This window comes from Hypanus sabinus, chromosome 16, assembly GCF_030144855.1.
Source record: "Hypanus sabinus isolate sHypSab1 chromosome 16, sHypSab1.hap1, whole genome shotgun sequence".
In the NCBI taxonomy this organism is placed as follows: domain Eukaryota; kingdom Metazoa; phylum Chordata; class Chondrichthyes; order Myliobatiformes; family Dasyatidae; genus Hypanus; species Hypanus sabinus.
Genome location: NC_082721.1, coordinates 9,648,635 through 9,672,755, shown reverse-complemented (window position 1 = coordinate 9,672,755; position 24,121 = coordinate 9,648,635). Strand labels below are relative to the sequence as shown.

The 24,121-nt window shown below is 40.6% G+C and overlaps 1 protein-coding gene across 4 annotated transcripts in view; it reads left to right on the top strand.

The window, feature by feature from the left end:
* LOC132405996 (casein kinase I) overlaps positions 1-23,909 on the top strand; it is a 140,933-nt gene extending 117,024 nt beyond the window's left edge. Inside the window, exons 9-13 of one of the 4 annotated variants that reach the window (XM_059991099.1) lie at positions 1,632-1,777; positions 4,235-4,315; positions 10,350-10,454; positions 18,595-18,701; positions 20,753-23,909. In XM_059991099.1, coding sequence (XP_059847082.1) covers positions 1,632-1,777; positions 4,235-4,315; positions 10,350-10,454; positions 18,595-18,701; positions 20,753-20,807 — 494 coding nt within the window. In that variant the 3' untranslated portion in view covers positions 20,808-23,909. Of the gene's footprint in view, positions 1-1,628; positions 1,778-4,234; positions 4,316-10,349; positions 10,455-18,594; positions 18,702-20,752 lie in introns of all 4 variants that reach the window. The other 3 variants (XM_059991098.1, XM_059991101.1, XM_059991100.1) reach the window with 3 other exon arrangements.
* The last annotated feature ends 212 nt before the right edge of the window (positions 23,910-24,121 follow it).

Here is a 24,121-nt window from a genome sequence, read left to right as displayed (position 1 = left end):
CTATATGCATCTTCTTCACAATTAACTTATTAAAATAATTGTGCCTAGGGACAAATTAAAAAGCATCTAAGATGCATCATGAGCCAGTATGATTTATTTGTTGCATATACTTAATTGATATACTTACTTGATCGATTGCGAGAATTGGCAAGCGTGCATGCAGATGATTGATTGCAGTTGAATCGAGTGGGGCTGTTATGTGGAGGAGGCACTTTCTTCTGGGGTGAGCTTTTGAATGTGCATGTTCTCATCTCAGCAGGCTTGGATTGTCACTCCACACTGTAAGTTACCCAGCGTGCACTGATAATAGTGCATGGTTGCAAGAAAAGGTTTGTGATCCCTTTGCAATTACCTGGTTTTCTGCATTAATTACTCATAAAATGTGGTCTGATCTTCATTTATTTAAGTCACAATAATAGACGCACAATCTACCTAAACTAATAGCACAAAAGCAACACTCCCTAGGAGAGGGAGTCCTGCAAAGATCGCACACAATGTGCAATGCTGAAGGAGGTGAAAAAAAAAACCCAAGGGTAACAGAAATCTCTAGAATTTGCTAAAGACTCTGTTCATGTGTCCACTATAAGAAAAACACTGAACAAGAATAGTGTTCATGGAAGGACACCACAGAAGAAACCACTGCTCTCCAAAAAAAAAAAAATTGTTGTGTATTACAAGTTGCAAACAACCACCTGGATGTTCCACAATGCTTCTGGAACAATGTTCCATGGACAGATGAGACAAAAGTTCAACTTTTTGGCAGAACTGCACACCACTATGTTTGGAGGAAAAAGGGCAATGCTCATCAGCACAAAAACCTCATCCCAACTGTGAAGCATGGTGGAAGGAGCATCATGGTTTGGGGCTGCTTTGCTGCCTCAGGGCCTGGACAGCTTGTAATCGTTGAGAAAACAATAAATTCAAAATTGTATTAAGACATTTTACAGGAGAATGTCAGGATAGCTGTCCGTCACCTGAAGCGTAATAAGTTGGATGATGCAATAAGACAATGATCTGAAACACAAGTTTAAATCAACAACAGAACGGTTTAAAAAGAAAAAAATTTGTGTTTTGGAATGGCCAAGTCAGAGTCTGGATCTTAATCCAATTGAGATGCTGTGGCATGACCTGAAGAGGGCTGTTCGTGCAAGGTATCCCAGAAATATTGATGAACTGAAACAGTTTTGTATGGAGGAATGGTCTAAAATTCCTTCTAGCCATTGTGCAAGTCTGATCAGCTGCTACAGGAAACGTTTGATGGTGATTATTGCTGCTAAAGGTGTTTCTACCATTTTTTAAATACAAGGGTTTGTGTACTTTTCCAAAAGTACAATAGTTTGTGTGATATTACTTTAAGCAGATTGTAGTTGTCTGTTACTGTGACTTAGATGAAGATCAGACCATATTTTGAGTAATTAATGCAGAAAACCAGGTAACTGCAAAAGGTTCACAAACTAACTTCCTGCAACTGTAACTCGGGGTGGAGGGGGGGGGGAGAAAACATTGAATTTTCCTACTCCATTTCCATTCTTGCTCTGAGCATACATTACAAATACTTGTACACATTACTAAGGTTATTTGTCAATATGTTGAAGTATAAAATTTGATTCAAGTTCTCTTTTTTATAGAAGAAATGGCAACGTACCTCCGCTATGTACGAAGACTTGATTTTTTTGAAAAACCGGACTATGAATATTTGAGAAAACTCTTCACAGATTTGTTCGATAGAAATGGCTTTGTGTTTGATTATGAATATGATTGGGTTGGCAAACCATTAGTAAGTATATTACAGATTTTGAATGGCCTTTCACATTTTTAAACCATCTCTTGCGCTCTGAATCTTTTAAAAGCAGCAACAAAAAAAAAAATCCAGTCATTTAATGTTGGTGTTTCTTAGGAGAGAAATATCATGACCACTAGTTTCAATCCTTAGTTGATTTGAGCTGTATACTTGGGGCTCCCGAATGTTCGTTGTTTGCTGCTACTGCCATCCACTTCAAAGTGCAACTTGCTGTGCTCTTCTGTACAACACTTTTAACACACAGTTATTTGATTCACTGTTACCCTTCTGTCAGCTTGAACCATCTGGGCATTCTCTTTTGACAACTCTCATTAACAAGGCATTTTCATCCACAGAACTGTCACTCACTGGATGTTTTTTTTGTTCCTCGCACTATTCTCTGTAAACTCTATAGAGACTTGTGTTTGAAAACCCCAGGATATTTGCAGTTTCTGAGATACTCAAACCACCCCGTCTGGCACCAATGATCATTCTACCATTAAAGTCACTTAGATCACATTTTTTCTTCTTTCTGAAGTTTGGTCTGGTTTGATTATTTAATGATTGAACACCACACTTCGATCCTCATTGCTAATGAAATTGTCCACATGAAGTTTAAATTGAAGAGTTTCATGTTTGAAGTTGAATAATGCACCATCTTGTTGTCAAAATTCACGTAGTATTGCTACTTTGACAATGTACAGAAAAGAATCATTGTACATGGAAATGCCGTCAAGGAAAGGTTGGAAGGTTGGTGCATTCAAGGAATTTAACAAATAAAAATGAACACTGTACCCTGGCCTACCACATAAAGGATGTCAAGTTTGACGTACACCACCACCCCCCCAAAACAAAGTGAAAACGTGATGGCTGTTGTCAATCCAGATTAACAGTTGACCTATAGGTTTCCTAAGAGGCGGGAATTGCAGCTCTAATAGCATTGCCTGTCAATTTTATTTAGAGATATAGCATGGTAACAGGCCCTTTTGGTCCAATGAGCCTGCATCACCCAGTTACACCCATGTGACCGAATAACCTACTAACCTGTACGTCTTTGGGCTGTGGGAGGAAACCCATGTGGTCACAGGGAGAGCATACGAACTCATTATAGACAGCGGCAGGAATTGAAGCAAGTGTGAAGTAATGCACTAACCTCTGTGCTACTATGCAGCCTGGAGCTGCTCGTGTCAGTGGAAGAATCACCCAAAACAATTACTTTTTTTTCACCAGCGTGTTGGTGGCTGCAGTGAGCACTACCTGCAAAATGCACTGCAGGTCATTCCAGCAGCATGTCTCTAATTGTTCCTGATTACACCCCACCTCCATTTCATACTTTAATCAGTAATCTGTCTACCTCTTATTGACTGAATCTTCACTAAATCTAGGCTGCTTGAGTACATGAACTGAGATTATTCAGTCATCCTGAGGTTGTTTCAAGCTGCAATCCATTCATGTAACTTTTCTTTGAATCTTTAGCGAGATTACTGCCTTCCTCTCAAATTCCTGTGTACCATTTCTGCATGCATTTATAAACATGGTTTACTGTAACCCGAAGTGATCTTAAACCATTATTCAACCTAGTTCAATGTATTCTCTTTCTGGATCCAGTCCTCCACCTTCCCTTTGAAGGTTTAATCCAAGATTTTTTAGACCTTCCTCATGGCCTCTAAATCTTGCTGCCTGCAAGATTCTTAGGATGTACTATTCATGCTTTGGTCATGGAGTTCAGGTTAGTATTCATGGTGTGGCCTGACCAGAGTCACATTTAATATCACAGGCATATTTTGTAAACTTCTGGTAAGATGGCGGCACATTCAGATGAAGCGGCCTCTCGGAAGCCAACCAAAGGTGTTTTCATCTTTTTTAAAATGTCCTTTTAATGATCACAAGACAAAGCTGAACATTAAGAACTTCAAGTACTGCAGGTCTACCCCCATCAGCGACCTACTCTTTGGCAGAGAAGCTGGAATTGATGATCTGACGAAGGGTCTCAGCTTGACATTGACTGTTTCTTCATTTCCATAGATGCTGCCTGACCTGCTGAGTTCCTCCAGCATTTTATGTGTGTTACTCTGGATTTCCAGCATCTATTGTGCTATTGACTAAGTGAATGTAGCTCAGTGCTGTTGGCCTGCAGTGAGTGGGCATAAGCAGTCTAAAATGTACTTTTATTCTTTACTAGGTGTTATTGGCATTCTCTGTCTTACTTTAGTTCTATTGTTCTTTCTGTGCTTCATATCTTGTTTATCTGTTAATTTATTCTTTCATCTTGCTGTTTCTAGGGTGTTTTCACCCCATGCATGATATTGATTAATACAAGCTAGCTGGATCCCCAGTCATTTAATATACTCTAAAGAGAAAAAGCTGTTTCAATGCGACTCAAGGGAGCAATAAAATCATTTTGTAATGTGACTTTTTGTTTTCCCTCCCACCCCCTACCCCCATTGACTTCAGCCAACTCCAATTGGTTCAATCCATGCTGACATACCACTCTCACCACCCAACCGAGACAAAGCACCACAACTAACCAAACAGGTACGCACTTGAATGATTTAATTAGAAATGGGAATTCTGTGAAATAACTGTAATGTTGAGGAAATGTGAAAATGACCAAGTAATATGCATCCAGATAGATATTATTCAAATAGCTGCCAGCAAATTTTTGACAGCAGTTTGAAATCTGCACCCTTTGACAACCTTGCGCACTATAAAATAAAATGCATCTAAAATAATTGAATTGACTTTATTTCTTACATCCATCACAAACGTGAGGAGTAAAAATCTTTACGTTACATCTCCGTCTAAATGTGCAATTTATAATGATTTGTAATAAGTAGTATGTACAACAGGACAGTCAATATAATGCAATTGTATCAGTGTGAATTAATCAGTTTGATGGCCTGGTGGAAGAAGCTGTCCCGAAGCTGGTTGGTCTTAGCTTTAATGCAGCGGTACCGTTTCCCAGATGGTAGCAGTTGGAACAGTTTGTGGTTGGGGTGACTCTGGTCCCCAATGATCCTTCAGGCCCTTTTTACGCACCTGTCTGTGTAAATGTCCTGAATAGTGGGAAGTTCACATCTACAGATGTGCTGGTCTGTCTGCATCACTCTCTGCAGAGTTTTGCGATTGAAGGAGGTACAGTTCCCATTCCAGGCTGTGACACAGCCAGTCAGGATGCACTCAGTCGTGCCCTTATAGAAAGTCCTTAGGATTTGGGGGCCCATATCAAACTTCTTCAACTGTCTGAGGTGAAAGAGGCGCTGTTGTGCTTTTTTCAGCACATAGCTGCTATGTACAGACCACGCGAGATCCTCAGTGATGTGTATGCTGAGGATGGAGTGCCATGGGAAGGGTGTGGATCAAGTGGCAGAGAAGAAGTGTCAGGGCTGGGTGGGGTGGCAGGGGTGCAAGCACACACAACCCTGAAACACCAGGCAAGGTCATTTGATTCCACAGAACTGGTTTGTTGCTCCTTACAGATGAGTCCATGGTCAGATCACCCATGATCTTATTGAATGGCGGAGCAGGCTCAACGGGCCAGATGGTCTACTCCTGCTCCTGTTTCTTATGTTCATATGTATAGGATGTCTCTCTGGTGCTTCCCACTCCCTCCCCTCTCCCTTCCTCTCTTCCCAACCATGATTCCCTCCTCCTTGCCCCCCTTCCCACTCTGTCCACAATAGAGACCCATATCAGAATCCAGTTTATCATCACTCACCATTGACATGAAGTTTCAAACAAGGTCTACAGATGCTGGAATTCAAAGCAACTTGGACTCGGCCTTGAGCATTGACTGTTTACTCTTTTCCATAGATGCTGCCTGACCTGCTCTTAGTTCCTCATGTGTGTATGACATGAGTTTATTATTTTTCTCTTTAGAGCAGCAGTACAGTGCAAGAGTGTTAGACGGCCTAGCTATATATATGTGCCTAAGACTTTTTGCACAGTGCTGTGTGTTAATTACTCTGTTATAATTGTAGCTTAATGGTACAGAATCACAATACTTTTAAAAGCAGAAGGAAGCCATCCAGCCCACTTTGTGCAAACTTCTTTCCCCAAAGCTATTCCTTTCCTGTTCTTGTTATTGCACATCAAGGCTTCTCTAAATTGGAGTTTCCCAACCTGGGCTCCATGGACCCTCTGTTAATGGTAGAGGTACATGGCACAAAAAAAGGTTGCGAACCCTTGCTCTAAATGGTTTGATCTTTACCACATCTTTCAGACAGAGTTCCAGATCCCTATTGTTGTTAGGGTGGAGGAAAATCATCTTCAGTTTTCCCTCTGTTTCTTTAACTTAAATCTATCACCTGTAGATATTAACAAGTCTGGTAAAGGAAGCCTGTCATAATTTTTTTTTTATTTTTATAAAAAATCGGTTAACTTTTAAAGGAAACACCACCACATTTTAGCCAACCCTTTCTAGCTTGGCGAACATTCCCTTGGATCTCCCTTCTGCCTCCTTTTGTTCCATTACATGTGCAGTATGATGCAAAGAGTACAATTCTCTACTGTGTTCTAGCAGTGAGCTGACCAAGGTTATCTAGATTTCTGGCAAGATACTAGTGCATTAATAGAAAACTTATGTGCATGAAATTTTCTGTGTTAAAAGATGTAGAAATGAGACAAATTGAATCCTCACAGCTGTAGTGGGACTCTGCCATAGTGTAGTGGTAATATTAAAGCAGTGTTGCCTACACAAGGAGCAAATTAAAATATTGTTGATGCTGAAAATCAAAAATGCAAAAGTACTTGAAATAATGGGGTCTGGTGACATCTGTGGAGAAAGAAACACTAATGTTTCAAGTTGAAAATCTTGTATCGGAACTGGAAAATGAGTGAGCCAACACACAAAATGCTGGAAGAAATCAGCAGATCAGGCAGCATCTATAGAGAGGAATAAACAGTCAACATCTTGTCCCAAAATGTCAAGTACATTCCCCTCCACAGCTGCTGCCTGACCTGCCCAGTTCTTGTACCTTTTTGCGTGTGTTGCTCTGAATTTCCAGCATCTGCAGAATCACTTGTGAGACAAGTTTTGTCAAGTACAGAAGCAGGGACTATGAAAGGGAAGAAAGTGGTATAAATGAATTTCTGAAAGGGTGGAAGGCAAGAGAGATTAAATATTTGTATATTATCAACAAAAGGGAGAACTCTGTTGATCATGATGGAGGGAAAACAAAAATGTCTTGGTAATGCTGATGTTGTCAGAACAAATATAATGGAGCTGAAGAAACAGAGAATAGAGTACAGTTTGTACAAGAATCAAGGTAACAGGAGGTGCCATCCCAACGATTGTTGGAGTCAATAGTTTTATTGAATATTTGTCACTAATCTGTATCATGATGCAGGATTTGAAAAAGGGAGAGAAAGATTCCAAGTTCCACCAGGTGAAAATGCAGAACTGAAAATTTTATATTCTGTGCAGGAACAGAAAATAGAATTGATGGTCATCAAAGCTATGAGGGAAAAATGGTGCCACAGGGACCTTAATCAAAGCCTGTTCCTGGGAAGTTGTGTATAAAGCAGTTTTAGAACAGCTGATGAATAAACCAAGGTGGCACAGTGGTCAGGTTGTCTGTTGAAATCAAAGAGAAGGGTAATTTTATGGCAACTCATCATTGGAGGGTTCAGATTAATGTTGGTAATTATCCCATCCTCTGAAATAGAGAAGTTGAAGTTCAGGAAGGAAAAGAAGAATTGGTTATTGCATGACCATGACATCATCTTTTTCTTTTAATACTGCTCATAATGTTTGCAGGCTGCTTCATTTTGAACAGTGGTATTTGCTGCAACATTCTTTCACTCTTAGTGTATCTATATGTTTGGTTTAAATGATGAAAAGCTTGTGAAGAGAAACTATTGAACATAATGGAATATTAAAATGAGCTTTGCATTTGTCAAAGTTTTCATTGGATCACTGAATTATTACACAGGTCTGTGACATGCATCTGATAATGCTTCGCTCATTCATGAGAGATTCTGTGTATAGTGTTTGAATTTGAGCGTTGCTGTGATTTTAACTTAATTCAAAGTGATTTTGAAACCAAATGATAGCATCAGGACAAAAGCCTCATTTTACCTTGTTGATACTGAATTACTCTGTGTGAACTTTACTGCAGAACACATCAGGATTAGAAAATAATCTGCACCCTGAACTAAATTTACTTCTAATTGTAGATAGAGATGAGCAAAACTAAAGGCTTGTACACAACTCCAACATTAATCTTGGTTATTATATTATAAACAATGAATATATTTAAAGATTAAAGATAAAGATTTGCTTTATTTGTCACATTCATCAAAACATACAGTGAAATAAATCAAATCAAGGATTATACTGGGAAGCCCACAAGTGTGGACATGCTTCTGTGACCAACATAGCATGCTCACAGCTTGCTAACCATAACCTGCGTGTCTTTGAAATGTGAGAGGGAACCAGAGCATCTGGGGGAAACCCACGTGGTCATGGGGAGAACATCAAACTCCATGCTTTGTGATGTCTTGGAAGGAACAATAATGGTGCAAAATAATTGGAAATGCTTCTTTCTTTTAAATATGTCAACACAAGTATCTTCTTTCCAGTCTTTTAGTCTACAAATAGAAATTCTCTCAAGGAATTCAGCTCCGTGCTTGCTGAATGAATCCTAAGGTGGTGAGATGCCACACGAGAACTCAGAAGAAGGATTTGGCCCATCAAGTCTGCTCCACCATTTCATCATGGCTGATCCATTTCCCTCTCAACCCCAGTTTCCTCCCTTCTCTCCATAATCCCTTCATGCCCTGACTAACCTCTATCTTAATTATACCCAATGACTTGATCTCCACAGCTGCCCTGGCAACGAATTCTGCAGATTGACCACTAATTGGCTAAAGAAGTTCCTCATCATCTCCATTCTAAATGAATGTCCTCTATTCTGAGGCTGTGTCCTCTGGTCTTAGACTCCCCCTCCACACTCTTCACATCCACTCTATGGATGCCTTTCAACATTCAATAGATTTCAATGAAATCAACCATCATTCTTCTGAATTCCAGTGAGTATAGGCCCAGAGCCATCAAATGCTCCTCTAATGATAAGCCTTTCAATCCCAAATGAGAAAGTAGTTGTACCCTACAGGGCCTCCCTACAATGTAAACGTAGGGTAGAGCTGCTTCCTCACACTGCCAGACACCCAGGTTCTGTCTGGTCTCCTGCTGTCTGTGTGGAGCTTGCATGTTTTGCCCGTGATCACACAAGTTTCTTCTGGGTGCTATGGCTCCTTGCACATCACACCACGCAGGTCAGTTGCCCCTAGTGTGTAGCTGAGTATTTAGGTGATAGACAGACTGGAATGCAGAAAGATGTTGGGGTCCAGATGAGGTGTCACAATCTCAGTTGTGGAATTAAGACACATAAGACTAAGATGGGGAGATGTCTCTCCACTCTGTTATGAACCTTGCTTACTTTCAAACCAATGCATTGGAGGCGAAATGACTAAATATATTTACAGAAGAGATGGATAAAGCACTATACACAAAAGGCACCAATGGGAATGAAGTGGGTGGAAATATGATAATGAGACAGGATCAGCTGTTATTGTACTGAATGGCAGAGCAGGTTTGAAGGGCTGAATGACTTACACCAGCTCCTAATTGCAAGGTTTCTAACCATCTGTTTTCCAAGAGGACTAGTGTCACTGCATCATATACAGAAGATGTTCTGCAGATGCTGGAAATCCAGAACAACACACACGTCAGGCAACATCTATGGAGGGAAAGAAACAATCAATGTTTTCAGCCAGCACAATACTGTTCTAAGTACTATCTTAACTTCTCTGAATTCATTCAAAAATGCCATGTTCAAGTTCAAAATTATTGTCATTCAAGCCTCCACAACTATACGGCTCAACAAAATAATGTTCCTAAAGGACCAACATACAGCACACAAAGTAATAGCACAATAACATTAACAGAAAAAAACGTATTCTGCAGACGTACAACTTGACATAAAGAATTGCAAATTCCTGCTGAAGTGCTTCTGTTGCTGTTGACCCTAAGTGACTATTACTATCAAAGTTTATTTCTCCATTGCCCTGTAAGAATGAGTACTAATCAAATGACAGCTGTCCAGCTTGTACCCTGCATCTTCACAAACATCACCTGTCTTGCTTCGCTGCCTGCTCTGATGGACTTAGTTACTGATTTGTATATAGAATAATCATACAAACATAATTTGAAATACTTTTTAAATTAAAATTGGGAACTTCAAAATCTTAAAATGGATTGCAAGTAAAAGCATGCATTTTTTTTTGTAAGCAGCCATTTTTTCATCGAATGCTCTTGCACCTTTACTGTTTTGTTTCTGCTTGCTTATAGAAATTGCCTCTTCATTGACATTTGTTTTAAATGCATCCTGTGATTTTAATTTGGCTGATTTACTAATTTGCTCCGTTTGTAATTGCTGTATCTGCTTGCTTTTAGCATTACTTTTCCCTCACTTTTTCTGTTTTTTGGTTTTTTTTCTTTTGTTTCTCTTCCCTTCCCCCTCCCACCCCCCACCACTGGCCCCCAACCCACCTTAAATGTTGGCAGTTGGCAGATCGCAATGGAGCATGGGAACTTCATACCCGCTGCCAGCCCAGTGCTCATCATTTGGGAACACATCTAGCATCAGACAGGCTTGCTGGTTCTGTTCAGGTACCTTCCTGCATGTGTTGGATAACCATCTCCTACAAAGCTAACGTGCCATTCCCACAAGCTAATATCTCCAGTAATTAACACCTGTGTTCTCAACCTTGTTTTTTTTAACATTGTAACTGGATTTCAAGTGACGTTCATGATGCAGTTCAGTTCAGATTCAGATTTACTTACCAAGTGTATATCGAAACATACAGTGAAATCTGTCTTTTGCGTTAGCAGCCAGCCAACCCCTTCAGGATGCGTTGAGTGCAACCCGCTAATGTCACCACACCATTTCAGTGCAAACATAGCATGCTCACCATACTCAGCAAAACAACACAGAACACAACAAACAACAATCAACAACAGCAAAACAAGCCCACATACACAATTAATGAGAAATTTGTGTGTGGTACTCATAGATGGTAATTACTCTAATGCTAAGTGCAACCAGAAATTGGTGCTTAACTGTTACCAATTTATAGATTCTAAAATGTTCAATCTGCCAGACTGTGGTGTAGAGTGGCTCCTGCACCGGCCTTTGAGGCGAGTGCTCCCAGATTCAAATCCAGCCGGCTCCTTTCACACTTTCCATCCATGCTGGGTTGAGTGTTGAGCTAGCAACTCAGCATGGTTTTTAAAAAAAAGACAAATTCTAAAGAAAGGGCAAGATTGCCACCCAGTGCATCACAAGGTGCGGAGAGGAACAGCAACAAAATTTACAACATTCAAGATTTCTTAATGTTATTTTCAATACACAGGTGTAAAGGAGAGCAAAATAATTGTTATTCCAGATTCAGTGCAGCTCAAAAAATGTTCAAAGTAAGTTTATTATCATTTGAATATGTCATCATATACAACACTAAAATTCATATTCTTGCAGGCAGTCACAATAAATACAAGAACCAATAGGAAAAATATAAGACCACACCTAACAGGACGGGCAAACAACCAATGTGCAAAAGACAACAAACTGTACAAATACTAAAGAAAAAAAGTGAAGACAATAAAATAAAGAATACAATAAATATAAATGCATAAGATAGCATATGTATAGTGCCTTGTAAAAGTATTCAGCCCCCAACCCTTTGTTCTCTTAAATGAGTATTACAACCAGGGATTTTGATCAATTTAACTGAGAATTTTTATTTGTGAATCACATGCTCCTTTCTTCACAGCAGGGCTAAAAAAAAAAACAGGAAACATTGTAAAGCATTCAAAACTGAAATGTCAGCTGTTCAAAGTACATATTCCCCCCCCCCCCCACCCCACTCAATACTTAGTTAAACCACCTCTCGCAGCTATTACAGCTGGTCATGTTTTTGGATAAATCTATATTAGCTTGCCACAACGTGATGGAGCAAGATTTGCCATTCCTCCTTGCAAGCTTGCTCAAGCTTTGCCAGGTTAGTTGGGGAATGGCAGTGGACAGCAGTCTTGATGTCTTGTCAGAGATGTTCAATAGGGTCAGGGTCACAACTGACTGGCCACTCAAAGGACATCAATTTTCTTCATTTGAAGCCACTCACGGTCACTCTGGCATTGTGGTTTGGATCGTTTCCTTGCTGAAAGATGAAACTCCTCCCCCGTTTAATAGATGGTAACATTGATAGATGCTGGCAGATTTTTATCCATGATCTCTCTTTATTTAGAGCGTTCACCTTCCCATCAGTCCTGATCAGATTTCCAGTCCCTACTGCTGAAAAGCATCCCCATAGCATGATGCTACTTCCACCATACTTTACAAGTAGGATGGTGTTACCTGACTGCATGGTATTAGACTTACACCACACGTACCACTTAGTGTTGAGGACAGAAAGTTCCACTTCAGTCTCATCCGACCACAAGACCTTCTACATCTTCACACTTATCTTCTAAATGATGCTTTAATCCTTATAAGCAAAGATGTGTTTTTAAAATGTTTTTTAAATTGTGCTGCATTTCTCCAACCTAGCATGGAGTTTTATTAGTTTAAGATTGACCAAGAAATGTTTTAGGGTAGGTCTATTCTCATATTATGAGTAATTTATAAGTTATTTGGAGGAAGAAAATAATCCACAAAAGAAAAGTGAAATCAATGATTTGTAAGTAGATAAACAAGGAGTTAAATCACCTTTAGGTGATATTGATTGAATCAGTCATAGGGAGGATTTTCTGTATTTATCGAAATACAGGAATTAAATTTTATCTGTGGTGTACCGTATCTAATCGATTGCAAGAATGGGGTGAGAGCACATGTGGCTGATCGATCACGTGGTGAATCGATTGGGCCTCGTATGCGCAGAAATCTCTCTCTGTCTCTCTGCCTGCCTCTTTCTTTCAAGTGCACGTTTTTGTTTCAGCCGGCCTGGTTTGTCACTCCCACACTAAGTTGCCCAGAGTGTATCATTACTAACATGACTCAGTAAAAACATTTAATTATACTACTCTGCCGTTTTGGCTCTATGCACACTTAACACGTAGGAGTAAACTTGTCAGCAGTGAAGCAATGTTTTAGTACTGGCGTGGACTCTCAACCTAAGTGAGGAACTTCTGTGACCATCTGAAATTTTAATTTGGTTAACAGTCCCAAATTTGGAAAGAAAAATGACAATTAATCTTTGAAACGATGGGTGACCAAAAGAGACCAGATTCTATTAAAAGTTAATGTGCTTTACTGTCAATATCTATTCTGCTATACTTGACTTCAGACCTGTCCATTATGATTGTTTTGTAGTTGCCTTCTGAAAGGGCCAAGTAAGCCCTTCAGAAGGGCAATTAGAACCATAGAACCTTAGAACACTACAGCATAGTACAGGCTCTTCAGCCCTCCAGGTTGTGTCAACCCATATAATCCTTAAAAAAAAACTACTAAACCCACACTACCCCATAACCCTCCATTTTTCTTTCATCCATGTGCCTGTCCAAGAGGCTCTTAAATGCCCCTAATGTTTTAGCCTCCACCACCATCCCTGGCAAGTAATTCCAGGCACTCACAACCCCCTGTGTTTTAAAAAAAAAACACTTACTCCTGATGTCTCCGCTAAACTTCCCTCCCTTAATTTTGTACATCTGCCTTCTGGTGTTTGCTATTGGTGCCCTGGGAAACAGGTACTGACTATCCACCCTATCTGTGCCTCTCATAATCTTGTAGACCTCTATCAAGTCCCCTCTGATTCTTCTACGCTCCAAAGAGAGAAGTCCCAGCTCTGCTAACCTTGCTTCATATGACTTGTTCTCCAAACCAGGCAACATCCTGGTAAATCTCCTCTGCACCTTCTCCATAGCTTCCACATCCTTCCTATAATGAGGTGACCAGAATTGAACATAATACTCTTAAGTGCAGTCTCACCAGGGACTTGTAGAGTTGCGACATAACTTCTCTACTCTTGAATTCAATCTCCCTGTTAATGAAGACTAGCATCCCATAGGCATTCTTAACTACCCTATCAACCTGTGCAGCGACCTTGAGGGATGTATGGATTTGAACCCCAAGGTCCCTTTGTTCATCCACACTTTTAATTAACTGACCATTAATCCTGTACTCAGTCTTCTGGTTTGTCCTTCCAAAATGCATCACCTCACACTTGTCCGGATTGAACTCCCATCTGCCATTTTTCTGCCCAACTCTGCAGCCTGTCTATATCCTCTTGTAACCTTGACCACCTACGGCTCCATCCACAGCTTCTCCAATCTTCGTGTCATCCGCAAATTTACTCATCCATCCTTCTGCCTGTACATCCAGGTCATTTATAAAAATCACAAACAGCAGGGGTTCCAGGACAGATCCCTGCGGCACTCCGCTAGTCACCGATCTCCAGACAGAATACTTTCCTTCCACAACTACCCTCTGCTTTCTTCCTTTAAGCCAATTTTTTATCCAAACAGCCAAGGTTCCACTTATCCCATGCCTTATGACTTTCTGGATGAGTCTCTCATGAGGGACCTTGTCAAATGCTTTGCTAAAGTCCATGTAGACCACATCCACTGCCCTATCGACATCAATTTCTTTTGTTACCTCTTCAAAAAACTCAATCAGGTTCATGAGGCACGATCTTCCCTTCACAAAGCCATGTTGACTATCCATGAGTAGACTGTACTTCTCCAAATGCTCGTAGATCCTATCCTTAAGAATCCTTTTCAGTAGTTTGCATACCACCAACATAAGACTCACTATTCTATAGTTCCCAGGTTTCTCCCTATTACCTTTTTTAAACAAGGGAACTGCATTTGCCATTCTCCAGTCCTCCGGCACTTCCCCTGTAGCCAAAGAGGATTCAAAGATCATAGCTAATGCTCCTGCGATCTCTTCTCAATTCCCACAACAACCTGGTGTGTATCATCTGGCCCTGGGGATTTATCAATCTTAATGTTTTTAAGAAGATCCAGCACTACTTTTTCCTTAATCTCCACATTGTCCAGCACACAGGCCCCCTCTATTTCGACCTCATCCTGATCAAGATCCTTTTCACTTGTGAATACTGAAGCAAAGTATTCATTTAGGACCTCCCCAACCTCCAGGCACATGTTGCCCACTTTATCCTTTAGCAGTCCCACCTTTGTTCTCGTCATCCTCCTATTCTTCACCTACACATAGAATGCCTTGGGGTTCTCCTTAATCCTACATGCCAAGGCCTTCTCATGCCCCCTTCGAGCTCTCCTAAGTCTTTTCTTTAGCTCCTTCCTGGCTACCCTATATTTCTCATAAGCCCCTCCTTCTTCCTGCTTCTTATATCTAACATATGCTTCCTTTTTCCTTTTGACGAGTTGCCTCACATGTTTCGTCAGCCACGGTTCCCTTTTCTTACCATTTTTTCCTTGCCTCAGTGGGGCAAACCTATCCTGAACCCAGCTCAAGTGGTCCCTAAACTTCTCCCACATTACTTCTGTGCTTTCCCCTTTGAACATCTGTTTCCAATTTACTCTCGCTAGTTCCTGCCTCATCCCTTCAAAGTTAGCCCTTCCCCAGTTAAGCACTTAACCATTTTGTCTGATTTTATCCCTTTCCATAGCTATGCTGAAGCTGAGGGAGTTGTGGTCACTCTCACCAAAATGCTCCCTCATCAAGAGGACTGTCACCTGACCAGGTTCATTACCCAGAACTAGATCCAGTATAGCCTCTCCTTTCGTCGGCCGGTCCACATACTGTGTCAGGAATCCTTCTTGAACACACCTGACAAATTCAGCCCCATCTATCCCCCTTGCACTCAGGAGGTGCCAGTCAATATGAGGGAAGTTGAAATCACCCATAACTATTATCCTGTATTTCCTGCACCATTCTAAAATCTGCCTGCTTATCTGCTTCTCGGTGTCCCGAGGGCTATTTGGGGGCCTGTAGACTACTCCCAGCACAGTGATCGATCCCGTCCTATTTCTGACTTCCACCCAGACTGACTCCATGGACACTCCTTCTCCAGTGTCCTCCCTTTCTATAGCCATGATACTATCCCTGTCCAGCAATGCCACTCTTCCCCCCCCCCCCCACTTTTCTACCTCCCATCCTATTCCTTTTAAAACACCTGAACCCCGGGACCTGCATCATCCAATCCTGCCCTTCCTCCAACCAAGTTTCAGTAACAGCCACATCATCGTAGTTCCACGTACTAATCCATGCTCTGAGTTTATCCTCCTTGTTCCTAATATTCTTAGCATTGAAATAGACACATTTCAACCCCTTTAACTGGCTACAATTATGTCCTGTCCCCTGCCAGAGGCACGGCCACTGTCGCTTCCCCCAGGTAGGCTGTCCCCCCCTCCAACAGTACTCAAACATGAGTACTTATTGTCAAGGGGTACAGCCACAGGGGTACTCTCTAGTACCTGACTCTTCCCCTTCCCTCTCCTGACTGTGACCCATTTCTCTGTCCCCCGTGGCCCCAGAGTGACCACTTGTATGTAACTCCTCTCTATCACCTCCTCACTCTCCCTGACCAGACAAAGGTCATCAAGCTGCAGCTCCAGTTCCCTAACACAGTCTCTTAGGAGTTGCATCTCGATGCACCAGGTGCAGATGTGGCCGTCCGGGACGCCGGAAGACTCCAGGACCTCCCACATCTGACACCGACCACAGAAAACCGGCCTCACACACATACTACCACCTTTTGCAATCAATAACTGCCTCACTTCATCCCATTACCACTGAAGCCCGTGGAGCCAAAGCCCTTTCACTCTGCTGCCCAATCCCAACACTGCCTGCTGGATATGGCTGCCTTTTTAAACTGTTCGCGCCTAACTGGCTGACATCACGCGCCTGCACGGTCTGGCCTCTCTCTTCCCCCGAGAACTCAAAAATGTCTTCCCACTGGAAATCCTTAGGTGCTCTCCTGCTGCCTTCTTGCTCCGAATCAAAAAAAAACCAAATTCTCAAGAAAACTACCAGTGAAGCTAATCATATTTTCATGCTCACATCTGCTGGTCTTGATGTTCCTGTTGCTTTGGGTTAAAGTATTTCCATCTGTTAAGTGATGTTTCCACAACTAAGTATTTGAGATCAGGAGTTTGACTGCAGGCCCAAGCTATTTTGCAATTCTATCTCATATGGACTTTTAAATCGCAGCATGAAATACTGTGACATTTTAAAATTTTAAAATTCCTTTAAATCCATGTATCCTACTTCAATAAAGGCACTTACTGTAAACAGGTGTCTATTTGTGAAACTGTTAGCTTCTGGTATAGATTTATAAATCCTTTAGTGATCATGAAAGAGCAATTCTTGTTTAACTTGTTTTTTGTTTTGGTATTACCATTTCCACTGACCTCATTTTTGCAATGGTTAGTGATCATAAATTACTTTCATTAGAATTGTACATACAAGATGCTGGAGGAACTCAGCAGGCCAGACGGCATTAATGGAAAAGAGTACAGTCAATGTTTCTGGCTGAGACCCTTCATCGGAACTGGAGAAAAAAGATGAGAAATCGGAGTAAAAAGGTGGGGGAGGGGAGGAAGAAATACAAAGTAGTAGGTGATAAGTGAAACCAGGAGAGTGGGAGGGGGTAAAGAGCCGGGAAATCGATTGATGAAAGATAAAGGGCTGAAGAGGGGGGAATCTGATAGGAGAGGACAGAAGACCTTAAAAGAAAAGGAAGGGGGAGGAGTACCAGAGGGAGGTGATGGGCAGGTAAGGAGGTAAAGTCAGAGGCGGAAATGAGAATTGGGAGTGGTGAAGGAGAGGGGTGGGGGCATTACCAGAAGTCTGAGAAATCTATATTCCTGCCATCAGGTTAGAGGCTACCCAGCAGAATATAAGGTATTGCTCCTCCAATCTGAGCTTGGCCTCATTGTGGCAGTAGAGGAGACCATGGGCTCGTGTGTCAGACTGGGAATACGAAATGGAATTAAAATGGGTGACCACTGGGAGATCCACTTTTTCTGGTGGGTGGAGCATAGGTGCTCGGCAAAGCAGTCTCCCAATCTACAAGTCTCACTGATATACAGGAGGCCACACCAGGAGCACTGGATGCAGTATAGGACCCTAACAGACTCACAGGTGAAGTGTCACTTCACCTGGAAGGACTTTTTGGGGCCCTGAATGGTAGTGAGGGAGGAGATGTAGGGGCAGGTGTAGCACTTGTTCCGCTTGCAAGGATAAGTGTCAGGAGGGAGATCAGTGGGGAGGGACGAATGGATAAGGGAGTCGCATAGGGAGCAATCCCTGCAGAAAGTTGGGGGGAGGGAATAATGTGCTTGGTGGTGGGATCCCGTTGAAGATAGTGACAAGTTCATTGATTACCTCAGCCTTTGTTTGCAAATGACCTGGAGACACAGACAATAGCAATATGGGGAATTATATGCTGTATGTGGAGGCTGTTGGGTGGTAGGGGAGGGCAAGAGGAACCCTGTCCCTGATGGGATGAGGACAGACGTACATGAAAGGCAGTGACTACAGAAAGGAATAGAGAGTTGACATTTTCATCTGAAACCTTTGGCCCAAAGCATGAACTCTTTATTCCTATCATAGTTGCTGCCTAATCTACAGAGTTCCTCCAGCGTTCTGTGCGCATTGCTCTGGATTACCAGCATGTGCAGAATCTCTTGTGTTTAACCATTAGAATTATAATCCTTTTGTTTTTCTTTGTCTTGGTTTCTTGGAAGAAACTTTTATAAAATTGTTATTTGAAATTATTTTTCTTAGTTGTCCAACAAGAGACCTACTTATTTTCTGGATTTGTTTTTGAAGGTTGTGAGTTCAACAAATGGAGAGCTGAACACAGACGACCCCACGGCAGGACACTCCAATGCACCCATCACGGCTCCAGCAGAGATCGAAGTGGCAGATGATACCAAGTAGGAACTTATCCTAAGTCTGAATATAGTACCTTTGCATTGTATGGAATTAAAACTTTATAAGTCGTAAATAGCAAGTTACTTTTCCATAACACAAATGCAATATTAGATAAAGATCATAATCTAATGCAAATTTTGTGGGTTGATTAATGGACCAATGACTACTTGGTTATAATATTGAATGATAAAGTGATTACCTTTAAATATAAGATTACAACAGGTAGGATTTGAACGCTCTAGTGTACATTTCATGGCCTTTATTCATTTTGTGAGTACTTTGCTAACAATTATTCTGTTCAAGTTTATTCAACCATAAACATTCTGTCATTCAACCATACATGTATACTGCTAAACAAAATAATGTTCCTGTGGGGCCAAGGTGCAAAACACAGCAGACACGGTCACACACAGCACATACAGTTACGATCCAGCACATACAGTCACAAAATAATATTAGCACATGTCCCTGTCCTTGGATGCCCATGGTCAGGTCCTGGGATTAACATGATAGGCTGCATCTCCTTTTGATGTCAATACGTTTCTAGGCATTATTACTTTCCTTGAGTTCCCTGGCTTCTATGACTTTCTCCACTGTAAGTACAGGCAGGTGTTCATGAGAATGAAATCTATTGCCAGATCAATATCACCTACAGAATTGCTGCCACATTGTTACAGCAGTGAGTGATACTGAGGTTATAATGAATGCACATTTTAACAGCGGAGAAGTTGTGTTGCATCTGACTCTTAGAACATAGAACAGCATACGACTTTATGCCAAGCTAAACTGATAATTAAATACCTAACTGAACTAATTCTTTCTGTCCATATCCCTCAATTCTCTGCACATCAGTTGCCTAAGAGCCTCTTAAATGTCCCTTTCGTATCAGCCTTCATCACCACAAAAACAGCTCATTCCAGGCACCCACCACTATTAAAAAAGAGTTTTGGAGATAATAGAACATTACAGCACAGTATAGGCCCTTCAGCCAAGGGGATACTGTGCCAATCTTTCGATCTATTCTATAAAGTCTGTTGCTATCCACTTAATCTATGCCTTTTATCATCTTGTATGCCTTTATTAAGACTTTCACATCCACTCTAATCTAGGTAGCCTCCTGGTAAACTTCTGCACTGTTTCTAAAGCTTTCACATCCTTTATACAATGAAGTGACCAGAACTGAACACAACATTCCCAGTGTAGTCTAACTAGGGCTTTACAAAGCTGCTAAATTCCTTCACTGCTCTTGAACTCAATCCCCCAACTATTGAAGGCCAACACACCATGTGCCTTCTCAAAAAGCTGGATTGTTTAAATCTGTGGCTGCACTTGCATGAGATGAGGAACCGCTACGGGCTTGTTTTGCAAAACCGTGACTGCAGGACAAGATATGTGCACCATCTACAGGCCATGGAACTCAGGGACAGGCCATATTACTCTTTTTTTTGTAACTTTGTTTTTCTGCTATTTTAATTTTATGTGCTGTGTGTGACGGTTGGGTCTGTGTTTTGCATCTTGGCCCTGGGGGCGGGGTGGGGGGGGGGGGGACATTGTTTCGTTAGGCTGTTACTCCTGTGTATGGTTGAATGACGATTAAACTTGAACAAATGTGACCTCTATCAACTTGAGTGATGATCATTAAGGCCAGAGATTCCCAACCTGGGATCCATGGACCACTTGCTTAATAGTATCGGTCCATGGCATGACAAAAGTTAGGAATTCTCATTAAGTCCATTTGACGTTCAAATTCAGGTTCCAAGAAGAAATGTGTTCCATCTCTTATATAGCACTTGTACAAATAGAAAATATATAAAAATTGAATATATTTTAGATTAACAAGCTTTCCCTCTACTTGTGTGGCACTACGTTTATCATCCATAATTTTTAACCATCCAACAATATTTTTGCTTGTTGGGTAAAAAACTACTTTGTGAATATTTTCTCTTCCTCTACAATTGCCCAATTATCTTCATTTCATCTTCATTCAAGACTGTTACAAAAAGAGAGTAGATTGTTTTCAACTCTGTAATACTTGTTTTTTTTTAACCTAAAGGTGCTGTTGTTTCTTCAAGAGACGGAAGAGGAAAACTATTCAACGTCATAAGTGACTGTGGAAACTGCTGTGATATTTACACATGTGCTCTGCAACCTTCCAATCACGATAGATTCAGAAATCCATCCTTTCGTGGCAGGCTGTTCTCGAAGATCTTGACGTTTTCTGTCCAGCATTTTGGGCTTCTGACATTGGCACTCTTCTGCTGTGAAATTCATACTGGTGGACTTACAAATGCACCATGCAGAGTTTTTAACTTCCTTTTCTGTGGAAATCCACAAAAATGTTGTCTTTGAAACAAATCTGCATTAAGTAGGATTATTTCTCTGTGGGAACAAGGCAAATCAGCTGAAGTTTTAAAGTTTCAGAAAAAAAGATGATAGCGATTACTTCTAGTCTTGTGAGTCTGTTGATATACTCTGAAACTTGGCTCAAGACATCCATTATTCATCTCCAGTGTTATGTAATTGCAAGTCATGCAGTTTTTTCCTCTTTACTTTCCTCCTTTTTTTTGTTCAGCGTGAATGCGTGGTGTAGTCACTGTTGTTGGGTACTGTTGGGATGAGGAAACACACAAAACTTTCCACATCCTTAATTGCACTTTCGATATCAGTATGTAAGAGCTTTTGGGTCTGATTGTGCAAAAACTGTTTCTACATACCTTTTTTAAGGGAATACAAAACCAGTAGGAAACGTAGCATGTTTTTAATTATAGTAATGACAGTATGATGTTTGCAAAATGTAAATGAGGCAATTACATTAGAAAACTGGGTAGAAATAGGACCTAGTAATTCACAGAAGCAAAATGTTGTTCAAATTCAGATCTGGTTAGTTTATGATCCAGGTAGCAGGAGGGCTGTTAATGAACATGAGGTGGTCAGTGGTTGAATTTCAGCAGCCAAACTACTTTTAAAAACCATGGGAGGAAATGCCACATAAGGTTTGTGAATGAGCAGACATTGTTGAAAAGGTATCATCTGTGTTGGGTTTGGGCAATTTTTATACAATTAAAGGCTTTTCATTTCCTGCCACAAAAACGCTTCATTATTTAGTGAAGCTTTGGAAGGATCTCTCATTTCAAATTGGCGTTTACAAGTCTTCCCTAACATAGGCTTCTTGACAAAATCTCAAACTAGTTCAGGTTATTAAGCAAGCAATAGGGAAAAGCTGCTGAGAATTGGTTTTTAAAAAAAAATGAACTTGGGACAGCAGCAATGTAGAAGAGAAGGTTTCTCTGAGCCATTGATTCAATCAGGCTGTTTGGACACAAAGGAGAATCCCCAAGATTTCATGGCGTGTGTAGGAAAGCCAATGCTATTATCGATGAGGAAGTACTTCAATTTGTGGGTTAGAAGGCACAGTTCATTTGGAACGGAAATGAATTAGAAGTAAATTTTGATTTTGGAGGCATCTCCTAGCTTTATCAATTGCTTCTATTGTGCTCTAAGCTATTCATGTAGCCACAATTTTTTTGTTGGTTTTGAATCACAATGATTTTATGCACAATTTTATTTAGAAAATCAATTGTTTTTACTTGGAAGTACATTTCATTTAAATCTTGCATCATTTTAGAAGCCTATTTCTCTCATTTCATTTCCTGGCTGCAGGTTTTTCTCAGGAAATTAGGGAACTTAAAATGGACCCCTGATAAGATTGAGTTGTTACCAATTATCCTTCTCAGTAGATTCTTGGCAACTGTAAGGAAAGCTTGGATTATAAACTTCTACCTAGAGCAAAACACTTGTATCCTGCAGGTAACTAAGCTTATAGGTTATGTCCATTACTGTGAGTTGTTTTTATAGACGCTGTTTCTTTTGGTGCAGTACCTAGCAAGAGGTCCACTTCTGATGCAGAGAACCACTGATCTACAACCATGTTCAACATTTTCTTTGTGTAGCCTTCAATTATTAGTTGTTTAATAATTTTTTTGAATGCTTAAGTATTGCTGTGGATAGTGTCCATTTGCCTATGAGCTATCAGGAGGGGAACATGAGAAAAGAAACATGAGGACGTTACTCCCTGAGCCTTAGTTACCAGATCTCTAAGGTAACATTTGATACACATGCTTCAATATATATTAATTGGGAATGTCAGTACTGTTTGTTATGGTTTATGTATGGAGTAAAAGACTTAAGTGATTTTTTTACATTTAAAATTTTTGAGGTATCTTTTGACTGTTCAGAAGATTAATTTGGCCAATGTGGTTACAGCACTCCTGAAGCTTATTTTGTAGGAGTGTGTAGTCTTTTACACGTGTAATAACACAAAGACATTTGTGTGTAAATCATGGTTATTGTACTTTAAATGTTAGGCTTTTGTTCACAAATCTTGTGGACTGTGATGTTTTTTGTTTCCTGAACATTGCAAATTCAACACATCAGCGCAATGTGGGATGCCCGAGGTGAGTTAGTATTGCACATTTGTACTTTCGAGAAATATCACTCCTGAATTGTTATTAAAAAAAACCCTAATTTCACAGATGGATTTTTAGACCTGTCCTGAGAGAAGGTAGAACTGATTTTGCAACTGCCTGAAACATGCACTTTTCATATTGGTGATTGTGGTTCAGCATGGCCAAAGTTCTAATTTCCCTTAAGCAGAAACCAGAGTCAAGTGCTGAATCAAAGCTATCTTTAAAAAAAAACCTAATGTTTGGTGGGCTGTTGACAGTCATACCTTATTTTAATACTTATTGCTGTAAATAGACTTTCAGAAAATTATGCGAGCAGATTAAACTGCTGGAAATGACTGATAGTTTGACTGTGAATCATCAAATGAGAATGTGATGTCACAGTAGCGTCATGGTAAAATACCAACATGCTGAGCAACACTTTGCAAACTTCATCTGCTGCCTTTTCTGATAGGATGGGTCTGTCCTTGGCTGGAAAGCAATGATCATGACAAATGAGATGATTAAAATGTATATTGATGTTTAGCTTCTGATTTTTATTACCCTTCTGTGCTAAACGTTCACTAAGAATGACACTGTAAATGAAAATGTTGAACTATGCATTCTGTAACCTGCCCAGCAATTTAACACTTGACACAAAATGGCCCCTATCCACAACAAGCACATGAGCAATTTTATTTTGCTGTCATTAATTCTGGTGACTGTAATAAGTGAAAAGAACCAAATAAAGGGAGTACAAGCAATTCATTTTTTTTCTCTCCTTGTAATTCTATCATTATTGTTTTTAAATTCCTTTTGAAGTCACCTGGATTCCCTGGAGTCTAGGAAAATGAGGAGTGATCTCATTGAAACAAACTTAGGAGAATGACAAAAGCAGTGGCTGGACAGCCGTGAGCCCGAGTCCAGCCTCAGGGATAGAGATTCATTCGTGTGAAGGATGGAATGCCTCAAAAGGTAAA